At 43.2% G+C, this 23399-nt stretch overlaps 1 protein-coding gene across 3 annotated transcripts; it reads left to right on the forward strand.

Moving 5' to 3' along the window:
- Window positions 1–1524: 1524 nt before the first annotated feature.
- Window positions 1525–22839, forward strand: MMAA (metabolism of cobalamin associated A). 3 transcript variants are annotated; one of them, XM_082463429.1, is made up of 7 exons: window positions 1525–1550; window positions 9301–9801; window positions 12392–12514; window positions 15306–15476; window positions 18250–18335; window positions 20572–20721; window positions 21754–22839. In XM_082463429.1, exons 2-7 carry the CDS (start codon window positions 9360–9362, stop codon window positions 22039–22041), a joined length of 1260 nt encoding a protein of 419 aa, XP_082319555.1. In that variant the 5' UTR covers window positions 1525–1550; window positions 9301–9359; the 3' UTR covers window positions 22042–22839. The 3 variants fall into 3 exon arrangements, with proteins under 3 accessions (XP_082319555.1, XP_082319554.1, XP_082319556.1); XM_082463428.1 differs by lacking the exon at window positions 1525–1550 and adding an exon at window positions 1564–1755 and having other exon boundaries at window positions 21754–22838; XM_082463430.1 differs by lacking the exons at window positions 1525–1550; window positions 9301–9801 and adding an exon at window positions 1568–1755 and having other exon boundaries at window positions 21754–22836.
- The last annotated feature ends 560 nt before the right edge of the window (window positions 22840–23399 follow it).

The following is a 23399-nucleotide window of genomic DNA, read 5'->3' on the forward strand; positions in this document are numbered from 1 at the left end:
GTTTAAGAGTTTGAAGTTAAAATGCAGGTTAAGGATTGTAAATCATTTTTAAATTACAAACTTCATTTCCTTAGGTAATGCAAACTCAGCTTTCATCAAGTTTAACACATACCAAAAAAACCGCACAAAATATTGTACAGGTGAGCAGCTCCAAGCTTAAAGAAAGGAAGTAACTTCTCCCAAATTCTATCCTTATCCTATTTACTGTGTTCAGGAGCTGAGATCTAAAACCAGGTCTGAGTGCTTACGTGTTCTTTCCACCAGACACCCTGCTTCACTTAGCCTGTTCTACTTTCTGTAATTGACTATTCTTGGGTCTACAATTACTCTGGGATATAAGTGGTGGGTGGTCTTTTAGTCTAAATAATAATAATAAAGATGCTAAGGAAGACTAATTCATTTTTTATTGTTCCATACTCAGTAAGAACCAACTCATGTCAAGTAACTGAGGAATGCCCAACCCCTCCCAAATGCATGCAATTATGCAAATCATATGTGGGGACTGGGGGCTTGGCTCCAGACACTAATTATACTATAGACCCCATTTATGACTATTTCTATTCGCCGTAATTTGATCCTTTGCTATTGCCTTATGATGCTGTCTTTATTACACTACAGCAAACATTTGGGAGACATCAGTTTTTCCTAAAAGTCCTGGAACTCAAACTCAGGTTTTTCTACTTTTACAGGATTCAACAGCTTTTCAAAAAAATGAGTTACCATTCTTAGCCGCAGTGAGGTAGCAAATATTAAGCATGTTCGTTTTCACCTCCATTTAAGGCGAGAGCCTCTCCCCCTCTGACGACTTTCCAAGGGCGGTGAGCGTGAGTCCTTGCTTTTGGTACAACTTACGAAATATTAATCAATACAAATGGGTAACTTTTAAGAGAAAAAACTGCGAGTCCTTCCGCCGTTAAAAACCACGCCATGCTTTAAAAGCTTGAGTTGTACAGAACGTTGAGCATTTACTCCCACAGGTTGGAAATTGCTTTGCGGAGTTTGAGTTCCCTTAATTTCACCAGGCTGTCAAACGTCCCCATGTCCCGCCCTTCACCCCATAACTTCTTAGCTTCCAGGGAGAGTTAGGAAAAGGTCTTCGTCTCTGGACCGCCGCAGGATGCGGGGGCCGGGCTGGACTCGGGCTTCATCTCCAGGGCTTCGCGAAGCGCCAAGCCCGGGAGAGGATGGACATTACCCTCGACCTTCGGAGGCGATCTGGAGCTACAGGAGAGCAAAAGCTACCCGTGAACACCGTCAAGCGCCCTCCCCCGCTGCACTTCCTTGACGGCTGCCCAGCGCCCCGCGGACCTCCTTACGCTTCGCGGGCTCGCAGGCCTTCAAGGCTCACTGGCCTCCCGCCCCATAACTCGCGGCCAAATCCGCCGGGACCCAGGCCACACCCCACGCCGCCGCCCGGTCCCCGGCCGCTCCTCTTGCCCCACGCGCCGGCAGTGGGCACTGCGCCTGCGCGCCCGAGCGCGGGGCGGGGCGAACCGGCCCGGCGGAAGGGGCGTGGTGGGGCGGGGCTGTACTTCCGTGGTCGCGGGTGGGTGAGTAGGGGTTGGGGGTTGCGCGCGGCGTCCGGAGTCCGGCGGGGTTCCCGCCTCGGGCCGCCGGGGAGCCCACGTCGGCGTCGGGGGCGCCCCCTGGAGGATTTGGGGAGGGGGAAGGAAGAAGAGACTATTATTGAGTTGGATGATGTCGGGGGTGCGGGAAGTGTGTGGACAAGCAGGCGTCGGCAAAATGGGTTCAGAGGTTGGTTTTCTCCTTAGAAAGGAAATTCTCTTTAAACAGCGTTTTAAAATTTTCATCATTTTGGACAGGCTTGTGAGTTTACCGTTGTGCCACAGTAAGGCAGTTTTGGTAAGGTGGCTGGTCCCTTGCCGCTCGCTGCCAAACCTGGCGAATTGTTAACCAGGGGATGGGTCGGAAAAAGGCACAATAGTCCAGGTTAGCTACTACCAAAGAGGGAAATTAAAACTCATCTTTTATGGAATAAAATCTAGGATATAAAAATAGGGTTCAAACTGAAAGTCACAGACAGCATCTAGGTTCTGTCAAATACTGTGCCGGGCGCGGACTAGGTCTCTTCCAGCAGACATACTGTATTCAGATAATTTGTTTTTATCATTAGAAAATGAAAGACAATCTAAGCCAAAATGGCCTGAAAAAATTTAATTATCTTGAGAGTTGTGCCTTAATACATATACTTCGGGAAACAAACACTACTGTAGCTTTTCCAACCAAGTTGGTAGAAAACCAAAAGTTTCCCGAAAGGCTGTGCAGATTGCTAATCATTTTGGGGTCTACAATGTCCAGAATGTTCTTTTATGTAGTAAAAACTTCATATTGTTTTGTGTGCAAGGTAATAAGAACCAGACAGTTCAGTTCTTTTAAGGGCTGTATTCTATTAGGAGAGACAAAAGAAACGTGAAAAGTTATATAATGGTAAGAAATGTAAGTTACAGTTGGAGATATTTGAAGATATCGAAAATCCTTTATTTGGCATGGAAAGTGCTGGTGAATGCTTGAAACGAGTACCCCTCAGCTGATTGTTGCCATGTGGGAATGTGGGTCCCTCATACACAGATATGATTTTCTCCGACACAGGCCAAAAATCTATCTCTTCGTGCTTTTTCTTGATTTTTAATATTATTGGCAACCCATGCAGTTATGCACTCACACACCCTCTGGGGGCCAGCAACAGGCAGTTTGTGACATCTGCAGATTATCACCTGAGTACTCAGAAATAATTGGAGTCAAATGAGGAAGAAATTCCTGGAAACTGTGATGGGAAGGGATTTAAGAAAACTGGGGTTTAAGCTAGGTTGAAACGGAGAGGTGTTGTGGAGGTGAAGGATGTCACGAGTGAGTAAAATCTCAGTGGGGAACGTGAACAGCAGGTTTGGAAGTTAATGCGTAAACTCTCCTTAGGAGAGGTCTGAGAAGGCAAGTGCAGTAAATGGAGGAAAACTGGTTTGGGAGACCCTTCAGTACCAGACTGGACTTTATCCTCCGGCACTGGTTCTCAGATTTGAGCTTACATCAGAATCACCTGGCAGGCTTGTGAGACGGCGGCAGGCTTGACCTCCACCTTCAGAGTTCCTGATTCCGAAGGTCTGGGGTGGGGCTTGAGAATTTCCCCTTCTTACCAGTTCTCAGTTGATGGAGAGGCTACTGATCTTGGGAGCACACTTTAAGAACTACTGTCCTAGGGTGTGGGAAACTGTTGGAGGAATTTGAGGTGGATTAGTAAGGAGATCACATTCATGGTTCAGTATGAGTCTTGCTGTGACGTCCAAGATGGAGGTCTGGGGAAGAGAGAAAGAAGGTTCCTTAGAGTTGATTAACACCTGTCGATACCAGGCCCTCTCATGCACGCAATTTCATGTCATACTCACTTTGGCCCTGATGTGTAAGTCTTAATATTTTCATATGGAGAATAGTAGAGACTGCCCAGGTCCCATAGCTAGTCTCAGAGCCCCTTAAGACTAGTTCAGATTTGAACTAGGGTAGTAGCAGTGGAAATGAATCAGAACATTGACTGGTGATGGAATTTAGAAAAATCAAGACTTCCCCAGAAGATTGAAACCTAAAAGTAGAAATTGGGAAATAGGAGTCTTAACAGAGAGTGATAAAAGGTAAAGTGGACAGAGAACTTTAGAATATTCCCTGCATGAATTCAGTATGTGTTCTGTATTACTCTTGTATACCAGCGACCTATTTAAAAGTTGCTTGTTTAAAAAGTCATTCTGTTCTACCAAAATTTCCTGAAATTATTTGAAAAGGAGAAAGTAAAGCCTCCTGTGGGGGGTGATGGGAGATGGTAACCAGATTAATGGCATCTGACAGCTTATCTTCACATCCAAAGTGATTAGCATTGAGGAATAGAAACACATGGTGTAACACTGCTTCGCCTGTATGAACTGTGCTGTGCCGCAGACACTGACCTAATGTATTGATTTTGGAAATCCTGGATGCTTTTTCTTGCCAGAGTAGTTATTGAAATGGAGAATATTCATTGGATCAATTTCAAGACAAATATTCCAAGTCAGACTGGCTGCTGCTGAGCAAATTTTTAATGAAGGAAAACATCCATATACTGAAATCGGACTTTAAGAAGGAAGTCCTAAAAATATATTTATGCTGTGAAATCTAGAAAAATATAAGTTTTCAAACACTGATCAACTGAGTAATCAGCATAATGGAGTTATTGACCCATACAAAACTATAGCATACATTCATTCATCTATTCTGTGAGCCATAAACTTATGCTGTGGATACAGCGATAACTCGGTCTAGGCAAGACTGACATCTTAAAAAATGGTCACACCACGATGTGATTAGCACTGTAATAGAGGGATGTGACCAGTACATGATGACAGGAGATAGAAATGATGACTGAAGGGGTATAGAAAGGAGGCCAGGGAACTGTCTATAGAGGAGGAGACTCTTGAGTTGGTCTTGACAGCTGAGGAGGAATTTGTGAGATGATTAAGGCATTCCAATCAGAAGGAACATCATGGACAATGCCCAAGATGTATGAAAGAGTGTGGGTTTTTCTGGAACCTTTGTGCAGATCAGAATAGTTACAGCAATATGGTAAAAGTGGAGGAGGGGGATGAGTTAAGTTGGAGAAGTGGATAAGAGCACTCATAAAGAGTATGAAAGATTTATGTGATGACTGTCTTGGCTGGATTGTAAACTTCATGATGTTGGGAGCCATGTTGGACCTGTAGACGAGTGTATTCCAAGGCCTTAGCAGAGTGCCTAGCATGTGGTAGATTCTCAATACATAGTTGCTGAATGAATGAACAGGTAAATCACAGAAAAAAAATTTTTTTAACAGATAAGATAGAGGGAACTTTTAAAGTGTTTTAAGCAGTGGATTAATAACGTCAGATTTACATTTTATGAGGATAAGTGGTAGTATGGAAGATGGTTAATAATGACCATAGAAATGGCTATAGTAGTTTGTGCCTATTGGTAGATTGCAACCTGCATTTTAAGAAAAAATAGAAAAGAGTATTAGAGGATATCACATGTAATAGGGTTAAATAATGTTTTATGAAACTTTTAGTTATATATATGCCTGTGTGTTGACTGATGTAAGTGTATTTCTTCCTATGGACTTTGATCAGAGTTTGAAAGTCGTTATAGTAATGTGGGCATGATGGTGGAGAGAATGGAATGGATATAAAAGATATTTTGGAGGAAAACAAATGTGGAAAACTAGCACCTTAAAATGCTGTCCATATGAACCCTCTTGCAGGGAAGGGGGTGCACTTACCCAACCTATTTCAGTATTTTTGCTTACTTGATGTTTTTCATTATATATTAATAAGTTGACATTCTGGTTTCTTAGGAATGGCGGTGCCTTGAGGTATCTTACTGTGTGTTGTAAAGGCTGCAAAATTTCTCTGATTTTGGTAGTGCTCAGTGTAAAATTGTAGGATGAAACCATACTCTTAAGAGTCGTGAAAATTCATTGAAACAGTTTGATTTGATTATTGGCCAAGTTATTAGATTTCTTTCCATAAGAAAGCAGGAAAAGCTGCTTAGTTACACGAGCAGGTGGGAAGTCCTTCTCCCTACCTGCATGACTTTGCCACTCTAGTAGACTTAGTCTGTTCTGCCTGTGACATGTAAATAAGGGCAGAAAGGTGTTCATACAAGGCAGAGTTATATTGGCTTTTAAAAAATTTACGAACTCCTTTAAAATCTGGTTGATGTGGTTAAAGTGAGTTTAAGTATGTTGTGCACTTCGTTGTCAGGTGTGAATTATTCTGTGGAGCAAGAAAACATTGAAAAGTTTTAGAAATTTGGTCTGTTGTGTCACCTAATACATTATTGGGATCTCCTGCTGATAAGGTTTGCACAGAAAATGTAAACTCATTTTTCATCTTGGCCTAAGGGGGGAAAAAAGAGAGAGAAAGAAAAAGAAACAAAATGAAGATAAACAGCCTGCCATAATCATTCCATACTCAGATGTGGAGGGTTATTTGGTGTTCCCTTAATGTGGCATGACACCACTCCTCTTTTTATACGAGAATCTAGAGTTGACACCAAGATCTGGAATTAATAAAAGGGCATATTTTAAATCTAATCCATTCTTTGCTCCACTTTGGGAGGGGCAGAGTTACTAATATCTTTTTCCCTCTTAGCCAAAGGAGCTCTCCTTTATTCTAAAACAGTTTATTAAGACAAAATGCCACAGAGCGTCAAAAGACCTGGATATGAGTCCTGGCCCTGCCACTGGCTATGACTGTAGTCACCTAACTCACTCTTGGTTTCCCCTTATTAAGTGAGAAGAGTAATAACTATCCAACTGTCCTCATGGAATTGTCTGGGAGAATAAAGTGAAATAAAGTATTTCAAAATGGTTCATAAACTCTTGAGTGACGAGCAAGTGGGAAATGAAATAAGTTCAGATTAGCGTTTTTTTTGAACAATTGCCATGTGCCAGGCTCCATGGCAAGCTTTGGGGATCCTAATGTGGACAAGAGGGTCTTGAATCTGGCTTCTCTTCTCCGTCCCTTAATGCCTTGCCTTGGTCCAGGTCCCCATCATCTCTTTTGGGTCTTTGCTAGGCTGGGCTGTATGTTACCAGGATCTGGTCACTCTTAACTTCTTGCCGCTGCTCCTAGTGTTATTTCCTAAGAACCAAAGTTGATTAGGTCACTGCCCTCCCTGAAGATCTCTGTTGTTTCTCCTGCACCGAGACAAAATCTACTTCCTTGGCCTCAATTTACATCCTGATCGGGCTTCATTTTTTATCACTAGTTCCATATGTATATGTGCCATGTTTCTGCTTCACTGAATTACTCAGTCTTCTGTGATATGGCAGGGAAGAGACCAAGTCCCAGCTCGGCCTCTGTACAAGTATGTCCTCAGCCTAGAAGGCCTGCCTCATCCTTCTTCAGCTTTGCTTAACCTTTCAGACCCAGCCCTGACATAGACTCCTCCATGACTTGAACCCTTTCCTCCCACAGGAGAGTTAGTTTCCGTAACCTTGTCTGTTCCCACAGCACATTGTTCTTTCTTTGGACACAGTGTTTATTATTCTGTGAGCTGTTGAAGTGCTGGGATTACGTCATTTAGGGTAAGATAAGGAGGCTGCCCACCTAAGGAGGTGTAGTGGATTGAATGGTGGCCTCCAAAAAGATATGTCCACGTCCTAATCCCTGGAACTTGAGAATGTGACTTCATTTGGAAAAAGGGTCTTTGCAGATGTAATTAAGTTAAGGATCTTGAGGTGAGATCATCTTGGATTATCTGAATGGTCCCAATTCAACAACAGATGTCTGCACAGAGGAGAGACACAAAGAGTAGGCCGTGTAAAGACGGAGGCAGAGATTGGAGTGTTGCAGCCATGAGCTGAGGAGCCGCTGCAGGGAAGAGTCCCCTTCTAGAACCTTTGGAGGGAGTGACATCCTGCTAACACATTGATTTCTGACTTCCAGCCTCCAGAACCATGAGAGGATAAATTTCTGTTGTTTTAATCCACCAAGTTTGTGGTAATTTGTTACAGCAGCCTTAGAATACTAATACAGAAGTTTATAGTACAGTAACTGGAACATAATAAAATATCACTGTCACCACCCTCAAAGACACTATTATCACTATTATGTTTGTAACCAACCTAGCCTGGGACCTGGAAGGTAGTACCTGCTCAGAAAATAGCCTTGCCTGTGCGCTTTCTAGTCTGGTGGTAGTGGTGGTGGTATGGATGAGAAAGAAGTGTGTTTAAAGGTGGTATCGAAAGAGAGCTTCCAGAATAGAGCACCTCTTAATTTTTTGTTTGTTTGTTTTAAATGTCTTTTTGTGTGTTTTGTGTGTTTGTGTGAAGGGTGGTAGTGGATGTTTTAAAATTGTTTTTTAGAAACATTTTTACACATTTTAAAATAAATTGTCCTTTTAGAAGACTAATAGTAAAATGAGCAGTTATATTTATAACAATAAAAAAATCTTAAAATGTTTCTTCTTTTTCCTAATAAAACATTATTTAACTAAAATTAATTTTGTGCTGGCGTTGGAACACAATTTAGAGAGGGACTTGGGAGCCACAAGGTAATTTATTTCATGTGCTACAAGGTACTTGAAAACCAAAAATTTCAAATAATCATAAATGCAGACTTGGTAGGTGTTATGTATCGTTTGTCTGTAAATTTTAGTTTGCCACTGGCAGCTAGGTCTATGACCTAATTTCTACTAAAGTTTTATAAATTGGTGTCGTAGTAATAAAAGCTAATGTTTATTGAGGTCTTACTATGTGCTAGGCACTGTTCCCAGCCTTTTATATGAATTAACTCATTTTGTTCTAGCTTTCCTAGTCTCTTCTCTGTTCTCTTAACTCAAGAGGAAGCTGAGGCAGAGTGGTTAAGTAACTTGCCCAAGGACATCATAGCTTAAGTGGCAGAGACGCAGAGTGGCCCTGGCTCATAACCTCCACACTCTCCTGACTCTCAGTGGACCCTGTCAGCCTTCATTGTCTAATACAGGCTGAAGCGGAGAATATCAGTACATCTAAGTGAAGGGTCCTCGTCCAATTGCATAGTGGCTCAAACTTTAGTGTGCTTACCCACGGAGATTCTGATTCCTGGGGCTGGGGATAAGCGTTCTTAATAAGCACCAAGGTGGTTCTGACCGTACCTTGAGATGCCCTGGATCAGGTTGTAGACCGTCCTCACAGTTCATTCCACACGAAGGCTTGTGGTGGTGGTTTGTGTGCTTATGTTAGGCCGTTCGTTGTGTATATCTGTGTGCCAGGTCAGTCTGTTGAATACATACATGGATCTAAACTTTTGCCTGAATGCCTGCCTTACTAATCACCTTTCTTCTGTGGAGATGAATAAAAGGCCAGCATCAGAGGGATTTTTTTTTAACCTTTTGAATGAGCTTCCGAGTAGGGTATATTCGATCTGAGGACATTGTTATGATGGATGTAAGGTTTGTAGACGGAAGAAAATAATCATGACATAGAATTTCTACTCTATTGGGGTTTTTTTTTTTTTTTTGGGTATGTTTGTTTTTTGTTTAAAAAAGAAAATTTTAATGTGCACTGGACTTCACAGCGGAGCAGTAGTTTCATGATTTGGGTTACTCTGAATATTAACTGTGGACAAGGAGGGAGTCTTTGCTCTTAAGTTTGGGAAGAAACTTTCATGCCTCTGTACAACCAAAACCCCTGATTATGTATGTGTGTTTTAGAATCTAGGGAGAACACTAAGCTTGCAGTTGTACTACTTCAGTATCTTAGTTGCGTGTTGAACTGGCAAAATATGTTTTTCTTTCTCTTAGGGAGTCACGAATCGCACTGAACCAAAAAACGTCCAGCATTTTCTTCAGTTACAGGCAAAATGAATATTCCCATGCTGCTCCAACATCCTCACCGGGACTTCCTTAAAGTCCTTTTAAGAACACTTTTCCGACGTTACCACTTCATCGTACCCTCAAGTACTCACCTCAGGTCAGGAATCCCATGTGCTCAGCCAGTCAGTGCTCTCGGACTCCATCATGCAAAGTGGATGCTGCCGTCAAATGGTTTAACGAGAACATTATGTCTACAAACAACCTTAAAGGAACAAACAGAAGGACTTTCTGATAAAGAACAAAAGCTTGTGGCTGAGCTTTATACTGGTTTAATCCAAGGGCAAAGGGCCTGCTTGGCAGAGGCCATAACTCTTATAGAATCAACTCACAACAGGAAGAAAGAGTTAGCCCAGGTGCTTCTTCAGAAAGTGTTGGTCCACCACAGAGAACAAGAAAAATTAAAAGGAAAACCACTAGCATTTCGAGTGGGTCAGTCTTTGTTTTTTTTGGTTTTTTTGTTTTGTTTTTTGTCTGTCCAGTAAATATTTTTCTAAATTCTCTCTTCTTTTAAAATAAGTCTAAATAGCTTATGATCTAATGGGGATTTTTTTGTACTTGCAGAATTTTGGAATGAATTTTGAATGCCTTTTCTTTGTAAATATTAGTCTTGTTATGTGGTGGGAAATGCAGTGGCCATTTGAATGAAGGCTCTGTATTTTAAGAGAATAAGGTGAGATTTCTCTTTTGGCAGGGATCTCGCTGTGGCTCCCAGAACAGAAACATGCGCAGGAAGAACTGTTCACCAGTTTACTCCTTTCTCTCAGCAGAACTTCTGCTTAATAGTCTAAAGTGACTTCCCTGCTGTTGTGGTTATATCAACCATAATTATCCTTATCACATTTCAGAATTCTACTTCTTAGGTGTTTCGTTGGTTTTTTCTCTAAGCAAGTGTCACTTCTTTCAGATACTTTTTTTTTAAAATCAATTTATTTATTTATTTAGTTTTGGCTGCGTGGGGTCTTCGTTGCTGCGTGCGGGCTTTCTCTAGTTGTGGCGAGCAGGGGCTACTTTTCGTTGTGGTGCACGGGCTTCTCATCACGGTGGCTTCTCTTGTTGTGGAGCACGGGCTCTAGGCATGTGGGCTTCAGTAGTTGTGGCTCACGGGCTCAGTAGTTGTGGCGCATGGGCTTAGTTGCTCCACGGCATGTGGGATCTTCCCGGACCAGGGCTTGAACCCATGTCCCTTGCATTGGCAGGTGGATTCTTAACCACTGCACCGCCAGGGAGGTTCCTCAGATACTTGTTTATTAGAGTTTCTGGAAATGGCTTGGCTCTAAGCACAGCCAGCTCAATACCAAAATGCATTTTAAAGGAGACACCATGTTCATTTGCTGTCTAAAAATATTAGGTGTTCACTTCTTGAACAATTGACCTGTTTCTGTAATTGCAAATAAGCTTGTTATATTTTCGAAGCTGTGCATTATAGAACAATCTAGATGTTTTTGACCAGAAGGAATTAAGCAGGTTTTGGGTGGAACGAGCGCTTTTCGTGATGGCAAACTAGGTGATTCCAACCAACCCTCCCACTATAAACAACTTAAAATGGTGGACAAAGTGCAGAAATTGTGTGAGGAATGAGTAAATAGACTTAAAAGTGGATTGGCATTACTTACGTCTCAGTTTATTTTCAGTATGGGGCCTAAAACCTCCTAGATTTTAGGGTAATGGGACCTAATGCTTTAAAGATAATTTCAAAAAGAGCTCACCAACTGCTGTGTGTACGAGTCCGCATTTTCCCCACCCCTTATTCTTCTGCCCTCACTGCGGGGACTCTCTTTTTGAGAGTACTGCGCTGGGTGTTAATACTCTTTATGTATTGTGGACAAAATAGCAAATTCCCAAAGAGAAATTCCAGTTATGACGAAGTGTTTACTTATTAGGCTGTAGAGAATCTTTGAAGAGAAAATGTCTAGAAATACCTAGAGTTAACCAGCAACTCATACATAACTAGCAACTCATAAATTTGCAGCACTATTCTGGTTCTTCCATCTGGACCTGATGAGGCCAGATAAACCTGAGTCTTTGTTGCGGTTGTTTTATCACCATGGTAAATAAAAGCAACAAATGTTTATTCAGCACCCATTAAGACAGAGACCTGCCCTGAAAACTGTGGTGTGGGGCCAAGCATACCATACGCCATACATACTTTTGAACGTAGTTACAATTAAGTGCTTATGTTTTATAGATTTTATTGAACATATAGTTATATATCTCTTGAGGCCATGTGCTATTCTAAACATATTGCAAAATTAACTCATCTACTCCTCACAGTAACCTGAAGAAATAGGTGCTCTTATGTCCATTTTATGGCAGAATATACTCAGGTACAGAATGATTAAGTGACTTGCCCAAGATTACACAGCTCATAAGAGGTAGAGCTAGAAACAGAACTGGCCGACTGGCTCCAGAGTTTGTGTTCTTGCCTGCCACTGTCTGCTGACTCTCCAAGTAGGGGAATTTTCTGCCTTTCTTAAGATAAAAAAAAAAGTTTATTTTTCAGGATTCAGTTTATATTATTTTCTTTGAGTTATGAGTGAGATGAAAAAATTGTATTCCATAAGTAGAAAACTATTTTCTCAATCACTGGGAATTTCTGGAGTAATGGGTTGTTTTTCCAGTGGGAACATAGCATGGACAGAATCGGGGTGGGTGGAATAATTACTGATCATGATGAGAGGTGGGCAGTTGTTGGAGAAAGTCAGCACATTAACAACATAGGCAATGAAGTCTGCCCCAAAAGCTCTACGTTCTACTAAAAAGGCAAATCACATTTTGTAATTTTTAAAAGTGAATCTGGTGAACATATGGAACTCCGACTTCTCTCCCTCCTGTATCCCTATTACTCAGGGACGAGATAAATAGGTAGATTTTCGTTTACCGCTTTAGGAAATGTTAAACTACATTAACGATGGTTTTAATAAATTAGGAGAAGTAGAAGGTAGTCTAGTATTTCAATAGAACTCATCATGGTGCTGATTTCATTTATTTCATTAAATTGCAAAGTCTGTCTCCACCATAGGATTGTCTGGGCCTCCTGGTGCTGGGAAATCAACCTTTATAGAATATTTTGGAAAAATGCTTACTGAGAGAGGGCACAAATTATCTGTGCTGGCTGTGGACCCTTCTTCTTGTACTAGTGGTGGTGAGTATTGCTGCTGCTTCGTAAATTGCAGAGCAGGGGCTCGTGGAGTGGACCCGGCTCTCCGTTACAGTTTAGGGGGAATCTGCACAGACGGGTGTCTTCTAACCTTTCGCTGAGTTTGGTCTCAGTGAAGGAAGGGAGGTGGTGGGTGTGAGGTGGAGGCTGAGGGAGGTGTTTGGGGCATCGGGTTCTCCAGGGGAGGTTAGCTTACAGGTAACCTAGGAGTAGCCTGCGTACGTAGAGAACTAGGAGAACAGGCGCCAGAAGTTGCAGATGATCAAAAGCCAATTTCACCCCTTTGTCTATCACACCTGAGGCTCAGCCCCTTTTCCTTTTACTGTTTTTCCTGGCTCCATCAGCCCCTACTCAGTTCAGAAAATGGCTTCTTACTCATTAATTTCCTCATATTATTGTAACATCTCAAGCTTAAAATAAATCTTCCTGCTCTATTTAACTTGTCACCTGTTTATATTACGTGTTCAGTTAAACAGAAAGCTCTTAGAGGGACCATGTGATATGCTCTGTTCCTGGCAGCACACAGTGCTCAGAAATTACTTACTGCCCTGAGGTCGTGCAGTCACTCAAAGTTTAATTTGCAGCTCATCAGAGATAAAATGAATAAGCTAAGTTCCCCAAAGGATCATTTAAGGGAAACATAAATCATACTACATAAATACTCAGGAAAGCTTTTTCTTCCCTTACCCCTCTTTATGATTGAAGCATCTCACATGACAGTTATTCATTTAACAGGTATTTCAGCGCCTATCGTAGGCGAGGCCCTGTACAAAAAAGGTACTGTGTTGTTTAATGTTGAATAAGATGCAGTTCTCTTGGCCTTATGGAGCTTTATCTCTCATGAGGGAAACAGACAGGTGCACACAGGCCATTACAATGTAATGTGTGTTGCGAAGGGGGAAATACAGAGTGCTTTGTGGAAGGGTTTGGTTTCTATCCTGTGGGTTTAATGCTAAAAAATAAATACGATATATTTCAGGGACTTTAGGTCAATAGAGAGGTGGACAACAATTCCTATTACCATCCATTGAGAAATTTAGCTGAGAACATTCACAGTTTTTGATTCACTGTAATGAAAGGGTTAACCGTAAAGTAAAATTTATACTCGCAAAGTTCAAGATTAAATCCATGTCAGTGTATTAGCTTTTTTTATAGTCTAAGAACTTTGTGAAAGGTAAGCACTTGAACAAAGAATTTATTTATAGTGGCCTTCATTTTCACACAGGTGCAAAGATTTTCCCCCCACCGTCATAATACTCTAGAATACTTGCAATAGCAAAAGAAAACAATAGTTTGAGATAAGAGTAGCGGAAATGGTGACATAAGATAACCTGATTAAAGTTACGTAGCTATGTGGTTCCTAACCTTTCTCAAACCAAAAATGAAGGTCATTTTCTCAGGTAAAAATACAAAGACTTTGAAAGAAAAAACTATGCAAGGATAAACAGGACACTGTAAGTATTCAATTTTACCTTTTCATTGTAACAGTAGATACATGTGAAAATAACATTCCATTGAAGTTTGAGAAGCCTGTAGTCAATCCTTGCTGTGCTTTGGACTCACAGGCCCCCTGCGGTGGGAGCTTGGAGACCTCCCTAAGGCTCTGCAGTCACCAGTTTTAGATTCACTGGCAAAGACAATTATATGGGAGAGTAATTTCATAAGTGTTTAGTTCGGTGTGTTGGGATCTATAGGATAATAATTTAAAGTGTAGCTTTGGCAGATTGTTGACTTACACAGAGATGATTTCACCCAGAAAATTACTTTAGAACAAAGTTTTATGTACAGTAAATAAGGTAGTTGAGCTGTGTGGTAGGTGTATGCTGGGGCGTTAGAACCTATGAGAAGTCGAAACTGGAATCATCAGGGAAAAGATCATATCTTTAAGGGACTCCTCAATGTTTAGCAGCAGCTTTGGAAAGGTTAGCTCTTGAGCAGAAATTAAAATTCAGGTTAGAACAGCACTACACCTTCAAATGTTACTACGTGGCTAAAGGAAAGAAGGTAAAGGTAATTTCACTAATTCCAGGGCTTTCAGTCTTCTAGAATTTGCAGGTACTGATGTTTGCCAAAATACCGCAGTACACACGGAAACAGCAACGGTTCTATTCCACAAGCATTACGTTAATTGCCTACTGTGAACAAGCATTCAGTGCACAAAATATGTAAGACATGGTCCTATAGACAAGCAACTCAGTTAAAGCAGAGTTTCTCAACCTTGGCGCTAATGACATTCTTTGTTGTGGGCAGCTGTCCTGCACATGGAAGGATGTTTAACAGTATCCTTGATCTCTACCTACGAGATGCCAGGAACACCCTTCCCTCCAGTTGTGACAAGTACAAATATCTCTACACATTGCTAAGTATCCTCTGGGGGGAAAAATCACTCCCAGCTGAGAACGATAAACACAGCAACGTTAAGAGGACAGTAAAGAAACCACCCCAACTGGAATGGCAGGTTGATTTGGGGATTAGTGAAGCGGAAATCGGACAGGTAAGGTAGGCTAGCATTCTGAGGGCCTCCAATGCAAGACTGAAGAATCTAGATTTGAACCTCTAGTCAGTGGGAGCCATTATAGGTTTTGAGGGGCTTAAAACGTTAAATAGATGAATTTGGCATCATTACATACATGGTGTTGGAAAAAAGCTTAATAATATGAAATACAATTTGCGGTTTGGGGAGAAATGTCCTAAAGCACTTCCCCTAGGAATTGGCTGATTGATAATTGGCCCTTATAGGTGTTCCATGATTATAAAATGTAACTGTGTGTTTTAGGATCACTCTTAGGTGATAAAACCCGAATGACTGAGTTATCAAGAGATATGAATGCGTACATCAGGCCATCTCCTACTAGAGGTACTTTGGGAGGTGTGACAAGGACCACAAACGAAGCTATTCTGTTGTGCGAAGGAGCCGGATATGACATAATTCTTATTGAAACCGTGGGTGAGTGTGATTTTCTATTCTATAACAATAAAATACTATTAAAATGAATGCTGTATAAAGATGAATGACGGCTAATTTCATTTTGTTCATTCAGCAGATGCTTACTAAAGAGGTAATTAAATATAAGCTATCTCAGACTCTGTAGGAGATATGAGTATATAGGCTATAATCCTTACCCTTAAAGAAAAGAAAGGTGAGCCCTGTGTCTGGATAACTGTTATCCAGGGCGGTATGTTCTCAGTGCTGGAGGAGAGCTGTCAGCATTAGGCTGACCTATGGAAACACTACTTTAACATAACACCCATTTTATTTAAGCAGAGTCATATGTCTGCAGTATTCACTAAGAAGATTAGTGTAGTTGGGCACCTCATGTTTTATTTCACCTTTATATCCCTAGCACGTGGTTACGCACAACGAAAATACTGAAAAGGAAACCCCGAGAACTTCACATTCCCGTGGAGAGACAATTTGTTATATTACCGTGTGATCAATGTTTGTGACACAACCTGACTCAGATTTGGGGGATCAGGGAAGACTTCAGGGAGGAGGTGACAGTTGAACTCAGTTTTTTTTGTTTTTTTTTTTAATTTTATTTTTGCTGCATTGGGTCTTTGTTGCTGCACACGGGCTTTCTCTAGTTTCAGCAAGCGGGGGCTACCCTTCGTTGCGGTGCGCAGGCTTCTCATCGCGGTGGCTTCTCTTGTTGAGGAGCACGGTCTCTAGGTGCACAAGCTTCAGTAGTTGTGGCGCACGGGCTTAGTTGCTCCGCAGCATGTGGGATGTTCCCGGACCAGGGCTTGAACCTGTGTCCCCTGCATTGGCAGTAGGATTCTTAACCACTGTGCCACCAGGGAAACCCCTGAACTCAGTTTTGAAGGGAGGGTTGGAGTTAAGTAAAGTATGGGCTAAAGGGCCTTGACCGAAACACACAGGAGTGAGCGAACGTGGCCCAGTCAGGGCACTGCATTTTGCGCAGGACCCTTAGAGCATGGGGCATGAAGGCAGGGAATGAAGACATGGGCCGGAGTCCAGGAGTCCATCGTCTCAGGGCAGGTGGAGGAAAAGTTGCCTGAGTAGTGGTAGGAGAATCAAGGGGGAAGAGGACCATAAAATCACATATATTAACTGAAAGTTGTGTTTGGCTGCATGTTTCAGAGACTCAAACTATCTCTGACTCAGACAAGGAAGAGGGTGGGTTTTGTTTGTGTATTTGTTTTTTTTGTAAATAAAAGAAGCCTGGAGGCAGGCAGGCCCACAGGGCTGGGTGGTTCTACAGCGCCCCGGGGAGGGGGGGCGGTTCTCCCTGCTCTCCATTCTTAGCACTTCGTTTCCAGCCTCAAGGTTGCCCATGGATACAAGACAGCTGATGAAGCTCTAACTCACCTCCCTGTTCCAGGTAGAAGGAAGGAAGAAGGGGGAATAAGGAAGGGGGAAGGGGTCGGAAGCGATACACCTCCTGGCTGGCTTTGCCCTCTTGAAGGAACTCTCCTGGAAACGCCATCCAGTGACTTTTGCTTTCACACATTAACATCTCTGGCTGGCGGGGGGTCTGGTGCATGTGGTCTTTCACCTGGGACACTGATGGCCCTAGCGACCCTGGGGGAAGGAAATCGGGAAGAATGAACATTGCGTGGGCGACCAGAAGTCTCTGCCCCACCAAGGAAGGAGAGAGTTGGAGAGGAGGTGTAGTGGAGTGGGGGGTGTGGGAGTCAGATTTACGCAGATTGAGGCTAATGTGACGTAGTCGCGTGAGGACAGTGGGCATAAATTGCCTTTTCGCAGACGTTTAGCTATCAAGAGAAAGAGAGAAACGCGGTGATGATGGCAGGAGGTTGGGCGTTTTTGTCTTCTTATTTTCTGGTTGTGTTTGGTTTTCAGATGAGAAAGACTTGAGCCCAACTCATGGGATGTTTGAGGGACGGGAGCCTGTAGACAAGGGGAGGTTGGAGATAAAGCAGAGCCAGAGCCCAGGGGAGGTGGGAAGGAAGGAGAGGCCAGTCTTCAGCCGATGCTTCTGACCCTGGGCCCGGCGAGGAGGCAGCCGGGCGGAGTGTGTGTTGTTTCTGCTTCTCTGTGGGGTGGCGGGGGGAGGCTGAGGGCGTCCTTGCATCTGTTTGGCTGTGAAGCAGGTGCCGCGGTCATCAGTCATCGTCATGTGGGGAGATGATGGGACAGTGAGCGTCTGTAGTAGCCACTGTGAGAAACAGGAAGGAAGCTGCCCGAGGGCGTTCAGGGGCATCGCTTTTTCTGTACCAAGAGGAAGATGTAGCCGATGTTGGAGCCCATGACCCTCTGGTGGCGCCTGTCCACACAGCTGAGGGATTTCTCCAGGACACTTAATGCAGGAGAGACACGGACATAGGACTGATCCATGGGTGGGCTTTGCAGGGTGATAGAAGGATGAGAAGGCAAGGAAGCTGCCAGACTGGTCTAAGGTTAGAATCAGGCGCTCAAGCTGCTCACCCGCGAAAGGGAAGCCGAGAAAGAGCAGCGAGAGTGAGGAGAGAGCGCAGGTCTTCACATTCTCCATGTGGTCAGAGACTGAGCTGGTGGGAACGAGGGCGGGAGAGAGGTGGGGAGGATCACGGCTTTGCCGTCGGGTGAGGCAGTGGCATTTAACACATTGTTCAGAGGTGGTGGTTAAAGTGGGATCAGGTCGAGCGTGTGACGGTGAGTATGAGCAGATGAACTGGAGTGGAAGTGGTGGTCAGGGGAGTCGAGAAGGTCAGACTCCTGTGAATGTTTTGTATACACTCGTGATTTAAAATTTCAGGTGTGGGGCAGTCGGAGTTTGCCGTAGCTGACATGGTTGACATGTTTGTTTTACTACTGCCACCAGCAGGAGGAGATGAATTGCAGGTAATTATTTTGACTTTTTCACCCCCCAAAACACAAAGTGTACATCTCTGAAAGTACAAATTCCCAATGTTGTGGGTTTTTTGTAAATTAAGTTGATATTAGTGTAGGGAAAGAAACATCATTCACGTTGGCTAAAATACCCGGGTCAAAGGCAAACTCTCTATTTTTTTTCCCCAACTTATAGTAGTAGAACTTATGACCTTGAGCTAATGACACAACTTAGTCTTTCCACCTGTAACATGGGGGATAGCTCCAGCCAAGAGACCACTGTTACGTGGGTGTTTGTGCTACAGCTGGTTGAAAAGGTCCTCATGAGATATTCCTTTGCTTTTAACTGGGATCCCACTGTCGTAGTTTATATATTGTAGAAAGGGTTCTTCCTTTCCTCCTGCAGTGCAGTCTGGCATTAACTCCCTGGAGTTAGCACAGCCTTCACAGGGTGAGGGCACCATCCTCCCAAGACTGCTTTCACTCCGGACACAAGCAGCAGGCCCGGGGGTTCCCAAGCCACCCATGCCTCTGACTGGCTGCAAACATGGGGGTTCCCACTTACCCCTCAGGTTCGGTAATTCACTAGTATGACTCACAGAACTCAGGAAAGCACTGCAGTACCAGTTAGAGTTTTATTATGAAGGATGCAAATCAGGACCAGCCAAATGAAGAGACACAGAGAGAGAGGTCTGGAAGGGTCCCAAACTCGAAACTTCTGTGTCCTCAGGACACATTTCCCTCTTGGCACGTGCATGTGCATCACCAGCCAAGGAGCTCTCCTGAGCTTCAGTGTCTGCGGTTTCTTTTGGGGTTTTATTATGTAGGCGTGATTGACCGAATCCCTGTCCACATGATTGAACTCGGTCTCCAGCCCCCGCCCTCCCCAGAGGAGGTCAGGCTGCTAGCGCATGGCTCAAAGGCCCAACCCTCTAATCACGTGGTTGGTTCTTCTGGTGTGGTCAGCCCCCATTGTGAGTGATCTTGCGTAAACCCAGGTATGGTCCCAGGCACCCATGGCGAATAACAAAGTCACTCCTATCACTCAGGAAACTCCGAGGATTTAGCAGTTACCTCCCAGGAACCTTGAACAAAGACCAGACAAATTCTTTTGTTTTTAAAAAATTTTTATGTATGTATGTATGTATTTATTTATTTATTTTATTTTTGGCTGCGTTGGGTCTTTGTTGCTGTATGCGGGCTTTCTCTAGTTGCGGCGAGCGGGGGCTACTCTTCCTTGCTGTGCGCAGGCTTCTCATTGCGGTGGCTTCTCTTGTTGTGGAGCACGGGCTCTAGAGCGCGCGGGCTTCAGTAGATGCGGCGTGTGGGCTCAGTAGTTGCGGTACTCGGGCTCTAGAGTGCAGGCTCAGTAGTTGTGGTGCATGGGCTTAGTTGTTCCACGGCATGTGGGAGCTTCCCGGACCAGGGCTTGAACCTGTGTCCCCTGCATTGGCAGGAGGATTCTTAACCACTGCGCCACCAGGGAAGTCCCCAAATTCTATATTATACAGCACCTCCCCTTCAGTTGAAAAATTCTGAAAAACTAGTGACATCAGACTCTGGATGCTGCAGTTTAGAAACATTAACTCTTAGAGTTTAACCATTGAAAGTTACGTTTTGAAATATTTGAAAAGGAATTTTAATCTTAGATAGCAAAATCTTCATTTTCCAAATAAGGTTTGGCCTTAGGATTTTTCTAGTGTTTTCACGCAACATAATTTAAATCAAGAGATTGAGGTCTTTTTAGCCATCAGGTTATTTTTTCCTCAAATGCAAATCAAAAAAAAAAGCTACATACATTTAAGGAAAACTTCAAAGACTCTGTTTCTGGAAATGAACATGTTAGTGACGTGGGTGTTTTCCTTTTCAAGCACCTGAATGATGGATGGTTTTGCGTCCTGCAGGGTTAGCTGCCGAGAAGTGGAATCCATCATGAGGCAGTGTGAACTCTCTCCTGCCACTCAATCATAGTGTGTCTGGATGATATATTTACTCTAATTCTGAATGTATTTCAGCGTGTTCGTCTCCAAATTTGAAAGAGATATTACACATGACTTCCATAATCCCAAGAGTCAGTGCTTTTGAGTAATTTCTGTCAATAATTGTGATTCCTAGGACCCAGGGCTTGGGAGGGTGCAGAGAAAAAGTTGGAGTGTATGAGTTTCAAAACCTTAGCAGTAACTGGTGTCCCATTTTTGATGGCATGAAATGTTTCAGATAAATCACTTTCTTTTCTCTTTCTCACGAGGGTATTAAAAGAGGTATAATTGAGATGGCAGATCTGGTCGCTATAACCAAATCTGATGGAGACTTGGTCGTGCCAGCTCGGAGGATACAAGCAGAGTATGTGAGCGCGCTGAAATTACTCCGCAGGCGTTCAGGAGTCTGGAGACCAAAGGTCAGCTTGCATTCTGTTCTGCAGTTTTCACCCTGAGTAGACTGTGCCCGTTAGAAGAGAGGATGTGAGTCCCAAGCTAGACATATAATCAGTCTTTGCTTGTAGATGAGATTATAATTTTTAAAATTATGACAAAGCCACCGAGTGTGTAGTTATGATTTTAAGTATAATCCTTCAACCACTAGATGCCAAAAACTAGATGTGAGGCGATAAATTAGATTGCTTAATGCTTGGCTCAAGCCATTTGGATGTGATGACAAATCCATTCTGCAAGGAACCATCCTGAAGATTATGGCGCAATTAACGACTTGATTATCTAGGTTAGAGTTTGAGTAGGAGAGAACAGGCTTTTGATGTGGTAACTTTCCTTCCCATTATGCTTGTCGGGTGATGTTTTCCATAAGGAAAAAAAAAACCCGTAGTAAGTGATGCAGTAATACCGATGCGGACACTTTATCTGTAGCAGGGCCCTGTGTTATTAAAGAGTAACCTATAATCACTATAACGAGAACAACAATGACACGTCTTGCTGTCGGCTCCCGGCACGTTGTCTGTGCTGCGTCTGGAGCTGTCTTGTCCATGCAGATACCCGTGCTCGTAGCACCTGCTGAACCAGGCAATTTGATGGAGGGAACAGGGCTATTCTCTCAGCTCGGTTTCATTTTCTGGCTCTCAGGCCTCAGGGAAACCTACGTAGCGTTGCCCTTCTCATCCGAGTGACCATTTCCCAGTTCATCCCTTTGGTCTCTGAAGACCATTCGAGCAATCCCCAGTCAAAATAAACCTCTGAGCTAAAAAATATGACCTTGAATCAGTGTCTTATTTCTGCTTCGCACTTAGTAACCTTAGTAAGTTACCTTAGTATATTTCTCAGTATGTCTACTTTGACACGATGATAAAATGCCTCATTTTTGTCGCCTCCCTATTGCCATGCCATAGACTGTAAGACTTAATTGGCAAATGCCAGAGTCCGCATGACAATGTTTTCTATCGTTTTAAGTAATATAGTTCTGGTTCTTCCCTTTTCAACAGGTAATTCGTATTTCTGCCAGAAGTGGAGAGGGGATCACTGAAATGTGGGATACAATGAAAGAATTCCAGGATGTGATGCTTGCCAGTGGGGAGCTGACTGCCAAGCGACAGAAGCAGCAGAGAGTTTGGATGTGGAACCTCATTCAGGAAAATGTGGTAGAACATTTCAGGACCCACCCCACAGTCCGGAAACGGATTCCTCTCCTGGAAGAAAGCGTTCTCAGTGGGGCCCTGTCCCCAGGCCTAGCAGCAGACCTGTTGTTGAAAGCTTTTAAAAGCAGAGACTAATGAAGTGCATCCTATCCAATAACTTTATATATCTTTTCATATACATAAAGTTATTGGGTAGGATGCACTTCATTTTAATAAAGTATTTTAATATTAAAAGTCACTTGCGTGCTTATATTTTCAGTAGTTCTCTTGTGGTGCCCTCGGCCTCCTTATCTTGTGAACTGCGCTTGGAAAGTGGAAGAGCATTAGATACGGATGGCAGAGGTCAGGCAGTCAGCAGCATTTGTAAGGTAACTGCTGTACATTACTCAGCTCCATTGCTTTCTGTTCTTATACGTGGTGGCCTGTAGGATGGTGTCTTCTCATCAGTCACGAGCAGAGAAAGCTGAGGAGGACAGAAAACGACCATGTACCTTAAAACGCTTTCTTTGATTCTCTATTCTCTGAGTTTCCAGAGAAAATGTAAGCAAGAGTGACCACATTTTTGAAGTCTTACTTGAGGCTAAAATAATACACAGTGGGTTTCTAAGAGCTGAAAATCGTGATCGACATTTAGTATGCCAGACTACCTAGGAATTCCTGAAATGGCCATGTACACGAGTAACAAAACAGTTAGAGTGTGTAGGAATGTGAACACAGTTTTACAGTCTGTCCTCTAGACTTGCGGACTCCCCATGGTAGGTAGGAGAGCCCAAAGGAAACTGGGGAAATCAGCCACAAATAATGTGGGTTGTAATCAAAGGTGTTTGCTTCTCTTCCTTCTTGGCCATTTGACTTCATATTAGCATCTTAAAAATCTACTTTATTTATTTATTTATTTATTTAATAGTTATTTATTTTTGGCTGTGTTGGGTCTTCGTTTCTGTGCAAGGGCTTTCTCTAGTTGCAGCAAGTGGGGGCCATTTTTCATCGCGGTGCACGGGCCTCTTCACTATCGCGGCCTCTCTTGTTGCGGAGCACAGGCTCCAGACGCGCAGGCTCAGTAGTTGTGGCTCACGGGCCTAGTTGCTCCACGGCATGTGGGATCCTCCCAGACCAGGGCTCGAACCCTTGTCCCCTGCATTGGCAGGCAGATCCCCAACCACTGCGCCAACAAGGAATCCCCTACTTTATTCTTGATGGTGAGGAACAAGTTTTGTCCTCTGGAGGAAGCATGGCACAGCGATTAAGGGCTTGGATTCTGGCGTTGGGACTGGTGGGTTTAAACTTTAAACCCAGGTCGATTACTTATTGGCTGAGTTTGGACAAATAACCTACCTTTCTTAGTTTGAGTTTCCTCCCTGGTAAAATGGAATTGACATACTAACTTTATAGGGTTGGTGAGGATAAATGAGATAACTCAGGAGAATTGTTTTGCTGCCATGATGGTACATGGGAAATACTCAGATTCCTCTTGCCATGATTATTATTATGTT

This window comes from Balaenoptera physalus (genome assembly GCF_965194825.1).
Source record: "Balaenoptera physalus genome assembly, chromosome: 5".
NCBI lineage: Eukaryota > Metazoa > Chordata > Mammalia > Artiodactyla > Balaenopteridae > Balaenoptera > Balaenoptera physalus.